Genomic DNA, 5992 nt, shown 5'->3' with positions numbered 1-5992 from the left:
ATAACTACACGGGCGGTGCTTGACGGTGTTTACGTATGCACAAATAATGGTACATCTATTAAAGTTCTATATATAGCCCATTATATATCATTAAGGACTTAAGAATGGGTAAAACGAGCCACATTTTTTTTGGATAAGTTAAAGAGAAGACTATAACTTTTCATAGGTACTGTAGTGTTAATTAATGTACATTTTAAGGTTTTATAATTTTTAGGAAATTCATGGCTGATAACCTGTTCTACATAATAAGACGTTGGAAATAGATAAGGATAATAAATTAATGTCAGACTTCACATTGCAATGTCGACCATTTTTTTTTCGAGTGATTTAAGACTCTCCTTCCATTCTCGTGTTCTGTAAGAAAAAAACAGTCCTATATAAGTGTTACCTATTACTACCTGAAATTTCTTGTCAGTGAAAAATATACTTGAGTTAATAAATGAATTTTGTTGTAAAATACAACACTATCAAATAAATAAATTTATAAATAAATAAATAAATAAATAAATAAATAAAAAAAAAAAAATAAAAAATAATAAATTAAATAAATAAATAAATTAATAAATAAATAATATGATAACCCCATCCACCTCTATCCTTCCCCACTCCCAAAAAACAACAACAACAGCAAAACAACAACAACAACAACAACAACAACAAAACAACAACAACAACACAAAAACAACAAAAACAAAACAAAAACATTCCATTCCACAATAAAACAATAGAAAACGACAAAACGAAATGAATACATTATTGCTCCAATCATTAATGACTACCAACTCCCTTTTTATTTAACACGATTAAACGTACTTCGTTAAAATGTAACATTGGCAATGACCTGCCGTAGCTTCGCCATGTTCCAAAAAATAATAATTAAAAAAAAAAAAAAGAATAATAATAATGATTTTTAATAATAAACAATAATAATAATAATAATAATAATAATAATAATAATAATAATAATAATAAAAAAAATATAATAACAAAACTGTTTCCTCACGTCACGAAGTACAAAGAGTTATCGAAGTTCCCTAGGTGATCCGAATGTTTGACTCCAGTAATCTGGCTTCCTGTGCTATTAAAGTTTCTTTCTAAGATGTTTAGAATTACTATACGTAGGGGACCAATCTTAGACTTCCGTTGCTAACTAGCATTCGGTGATGTTTTAATATAACGGTAGGCTTAAACACGCATATTGTGACGTCACAAAAGAAGTTGACGTTACACATTAGCAACGTCATATTGCAGCCGAAAATTACACAAGTTGTTTTTAAACCATTAAAACATGGAAAATTAATGGCTAGTGAAAATCGAGGCTGTTTCGTTTGGCTCATAAGTTTAAAGAAGTCTTGCAACGAAAGGGTGAGTAGAATAAAAATAATTAAGATATTAAATCGAGATACTAAATCAACTGTTTCTTGGAGATCATTTAAAGGGAATTCAGAATTTACTTTGGAAAATTAATTAATTGATGATAATGATGATAAACATCAATTTATAATAATAATAATAATAATAATAATAATAATAATAATAATAATAATAATAATAATAGATTTCTAATAATAATAAATAAATAAATAAAAGATAAGTAAATAAATGTAGTAATAATAATGATACAAAATATTAATAATAATAATAATTACTATAATAATAATAATACAATTGGCAAATTAAAAAATACCTTAATACTTTATGATTTTACTACTAATAAAGAAACACTGTCTATTTTACAGTTTGCAAGATTTCGAAACCGCATGCGCCAAAGATATTATGCAAGAAGAGGCAAGACTCTTGACCCAGAAACCCTATTAAATGAAACAGGTAATGCCGACATGGTCGTCAGTAAGATTGCCAGCAAGTCAAACAAAGTCGTTCCTCAAAAATTGCCGTCTAAGAATGGTATAGTCATTTAGTTTGTATGTTTTCTAAAAAATATTCTTACTGCAGTATATTTCTTTCAAGCAACTACAGTTTTATTGTGAACAAGAATTCAATAACAACAAAAAGAAACGAAAATCAAAGTACAGAAGTACAGATGGGCTAGCTATCTTCAATAACTCAAAACTTTATGTTAGTATGTCTGTTTCCCCACTCCTGTGAAATTCTAAATAATAAAAATGTTAAAGTATAGCAAAACAATCTGAAAACTCGTTCCTTTTTCAGAAGATATTGTAGATAATGAGATTGCAACAGTGACAGAGACCACAGCAGACGACAAACTTGGTAAATACACGTATTTTCTCAATATTTTTTACAATTTCATTTAAGTTCAGATAATAACAGTCCCAAAAATATTTACTTCGCCAGAAAGTTGAAAAAGTCTGTTTTGTTATCCATCAAGTGGCGTTGCTGCGTCTTCTCGCAATCTAATTGGCTGTAAAGTGTATACAGATTTTGAAATATTTTATTTAATGTTACATTGAATATAAAAATTGAAAGTACATGTACTTTAAAATCGATTGTCACATTCAAAAATATACTGATCATTCAGATATGTAAGGCGACAACAACAAATCACATTCTTCTTTTTAAGATTTCTCGTTGTGTAACACAATGTCTTAATTATATTAAATAAAGTGCTACGAAATTAAACATTATTTTAAGTTGAAGAGTACGTGGCATGCATCATAGACAAGGCAGCCGACACTTTGAGACAGGAGTTGCCGTGCAACACAAAGATCGTTACACTGAGGCCAGCGGACGACAACATATCTTTGTCCTCTAGCATCATCAGCCGTAAGTGATTGAATTGGTCATTTATAACCACGTTCCTTATTCCCGATCAAGGGCATAGGATAGCTGATTTTTCATTTTCATTTTAAGATGGGTCAATGTAGTCTGGCTCCGACATGCACTTAGACTTCCATACAGGAAGCATCTTATGTAAATGCGAAGGTTGTATTTTGCCGCCAAAATTTCCGGGAATTATTGCAAACCATACTGCAGTAGCGGCTTTTAACCTGACAGTCTCCGCATGGCAGGGTCTTTAATAGCGTTTTTTTCCGAATAGGGCGTGGGTAAAATTGACCAGAATAAAATAATGTGTTTAACATACATGTATATTCTACATTTGCCATAGATATTTATGACATATATAAACACAGTGCTGTTAATTAAGATTGTACCGTTATACGGTAATTGTATCATTGTTAAATCATTGTTACTTATGAAATCTTTCTTAGGTTACTTTATGAGGGCTCATTTCTGTTTGATAACAAGACTAGGAATTTCTTGGCATTTTATTCAACTTATTCCAGACCGACGTCTCCACAAGTTCTAACAGTGTCTGCTGATGTTGTCTGTGAAATCAATCTGTTTTTGTTCGGCATTATGCAGTATAAAGTATATTCCTTATATGAAACTGATCGAATGAGGCGTAATTTTGCAGCTTTACTTATTTTTGGCTTGCAGCCACGGCTGCAAGCCATTTCATTTGGAAAACTTGTTCCGGTTAGGTGGTTTCGTGCTTACATCTGTTGGTGCATGATTGAACGGGAAACCAGCTGCAATCGTGCCAATCGCAACTTTTTGGCCTTTTCCGTCACTCTTCGGATTAATGACAATAGCCGATGTAGTTCCGATTGCAATCGTAACAATTCGGGCGATTCCGTCATACTGCGGAATCAGACGAAGTAATATTACGGAAATCTAAGCTATTTTAGTTACTTCGGTAATCCCAGTTTGTTTATATAAATAGGATTTCTATTTTTACTTGATTTATCGGTTTAAACCGTAATAAATTATAAACGAAATTGTTCCGTTTCAATTGTTTTCAAGACGCAAAAGTTAGTTTCTTTTATAATTGTTTTTTGTCTGTATTAGTTTTATACAATAGAGAATGGTGACTGTAGTAGTATTTCGTCTTCAAAGGGTGGTCCTGCTTACCAAATCACGCATGATCGAGTTATATTTAGATCTACTGAACGCAATTCAACTTCTTGGTGAGGTAATCTAAAAATAGCCCATGCATATCATTAACCTTGCCACGTGCTGATCTACAGATAGCGCATCGTCTATTTGTGTTGATACATGCTTATTAATTGGTACCACGTAACGAAGTATTTTAGTGCATTTACTTGTCTATAAAGCAAAGGAATGATTTCGCTGCGAAAAAGGGGAAATGAAATGTGCACACTTGTTTTCCTTCAGTATCACGTTAGTATTTTTACGATTGATCATTTTCTTTATTAGTTTTATACAATAGAGAATAGATTTCAAATCGTTTTGACAAAAAATATTCGGTTTTCCAAAAAAAAAAACCCAACTAAATAAATCCTTTATGATATACAAATACCGTAATTCAAAAAAAAATGTGATAATAAATTGAAACCAAAAAAAAAACAATTTTAAAGGGTTGGTATGAAGGCACAACTGTGCAAGCCTTTCCTTTTAAAAGGAAACTTTATTATAATCATCATTTTTTTGACCGTTGGCTGTTTTCTTTTCACCTTGACTTCCGGTAACTTTACGGACTATTTGCCATCCTGTTCACGGTACTTTTCGGACATGTATACGGCAACGTTGATACACGTTAACCAAGGTCGATTATCTTCTGTAAAGATAATTCTTGTTTTTAATTCTGAGTATAATACTTTATAGTGTACACGTATAATACTGTTCATGGTATGATTATTTTCTTGACAGAAATTGCTGATATGACTGTAACGGAGAGCTTGTTAAATATTGTGACAGATGCCGACATCAACCACTCTGCTATTAGAGCTCCTAGAACTGTCAAAGAATTCAAAGGTATGAATGTCTTTTTAATATTTTTGTGATAAACTAAATTATTTACCCATACAGTAGTTTAACTTCGCCAATTTTCATATATTATTAAACAAAATAGACCTCGAGTCGACAAAGAGAAGAACTTCTGTCGGATTATCATTTCAACAAAAGCCCTGGCGTGCATTTTTTAAGAGCCATTGTTTCACTGAATTTATGAAACGAAACCATAATCTTTCTTTTTATCTGCAGAAGCATTTGGCATTACCGAATGTGACATCACTGATGATGGTCTTCCACCTGTAAGTGACTAAGGTAAGACTTGATAATAAATTCAGATTTTTTCATCAAATCCATTGTTGAAACATTTGGAAACATAAATAGGTAAACTTAGGTATTCCTTCCATAATATTATTACAGAGTTAGAGAACTTGCTAAGGCCAGAAGCTGAAATCTCTTAACTTTCGATATATTGAAGAAATTGTTTTTACTTTTCAGATTACAAGAAGAAGAAAGAAACTACATGCGTGTGTGTTTTGTTTCTATGTTTGTTTTGTTGTTTGTTGTATTTTTGTGTGCTTTTGTTTTACTTTGTTTTTTTTGGTTTTCTTTATTATTATTATTATTATTACCCATATTTTCATCTTTCCATGTTCTGCTCAGGCATCGATTTTATATCTTTAAATATTATTGTCATAAACATGTTTCTGAATTTTGTTTTTACTAATAAAGTCCATTGAAACATACCACAGTATTTTATTTGCTATCAAATGACGGGATTGCTCATTGAGAATGACCCAAATCAAAACCACGGTTTGAAAGTTGTCTGTGCCTTTCCTAATTCTCGTTTATGCTATTGAAAAGGGAATGATTTATCAAACTAAGGCATTCTCTATAGAGGCTTAACACAGATTTTGAACATGTGTTAGACCCTGCTAAACTTGCTCACAGACACTTTGGGTGCGGACCTCAAAACGCCTTTAAAATCCAAATTAAATGTATATATGCCAATCCCAGCACAGGTACTGGTCACATGTATCAAAAAACTTAATATAAGCCGTTTTGAAAAAAAAAATCTTATTTCAATGTCTGTATCGATAGTAATACGTTTTGAGGTCCACACCCCAAGTGTCTGTGAATTTAATTAAATGTGTGCTTATTTTTGTCTACGGTCAAAGATGATCTGTGACCGGTGTATCATGTTGCTAATTTTACATAAGCGTTTGCATGATCTTTGTTAAATAGGTCAGACTAATGTATT

At 31.5% G+C, this 5992-nt stretch overlaps 1 protein-coding gene across 1 annotated transcript; it reads left to right on the top strand.

The window, feature by feature from the left end:
- Positions 1-1223: 1223 nt before the first annotated feature.
- On the top strand, positions 1224-5389 carry LOC132734341 (uncharacterized). Its single transcript, XM_060721067.1, has 7 exons — positions 1224-1365; positions 1740-1905; positions 2170-2229; positions 2611-2742; positions 4651-4755; positions 4984-5046; positions 5230-5389. Exons 1-6 carry the CDS (start codon positions 1300-1302, stop codon positions 5043-5045), a joined length of 591 nt encoding a protein of 196 aa, XP_060577050.1. The 5' UTR covers positions 1224-1299; the 3' UTR covers position 5046; positions 5230-5389.
- The last annotated feature ends 603 nt before the right edge of the window (positions 5390-5992 follow it).

Source organism: Ruditapes philippinarum, unplaced genomic scaffold (assembly GCF_026571515.1).
Source record: "Ruditapes philippinarum isolate M1 unplaced genomic scaffold, ASM2657151v2 ctg6259_1_1_1_1, whole genome shotgun sequence".
Lineage (NCBI taxonomy): Eukaryota > Metazoa > Mollusca > Bivalvia > Venerida > Veneridae > Ruditapes > Ruditapes philippinarum.
Note: the sequence above shows the minus strand (reverse complement) of the source record. Positions and strands in the feature narration are given on the sequence as shown.

Coding starts and splice junctions, on each gene's coding strand:
- LOC132734341 (XM_060721067.1), top strand. CDS start 1,300: ATGGCTAGTGAAAATCGAGGCTGTTTCGTTTGGCTCATAAGTTTAAAG. Junction 1,906..2,169: donor AAAATTGCCGTCTAAGAATG/GTATAGTCATTT, acceptor TTCCTTTTTCAG/AAGATATTGTAGATAATGAG. Junction 2,230..2,610: donor CACAGCAGACGACAAACTTG/GTAAATACACGT, acceptor CATTATTTTAAG/TTGAAGAGTACGTGGCATGC.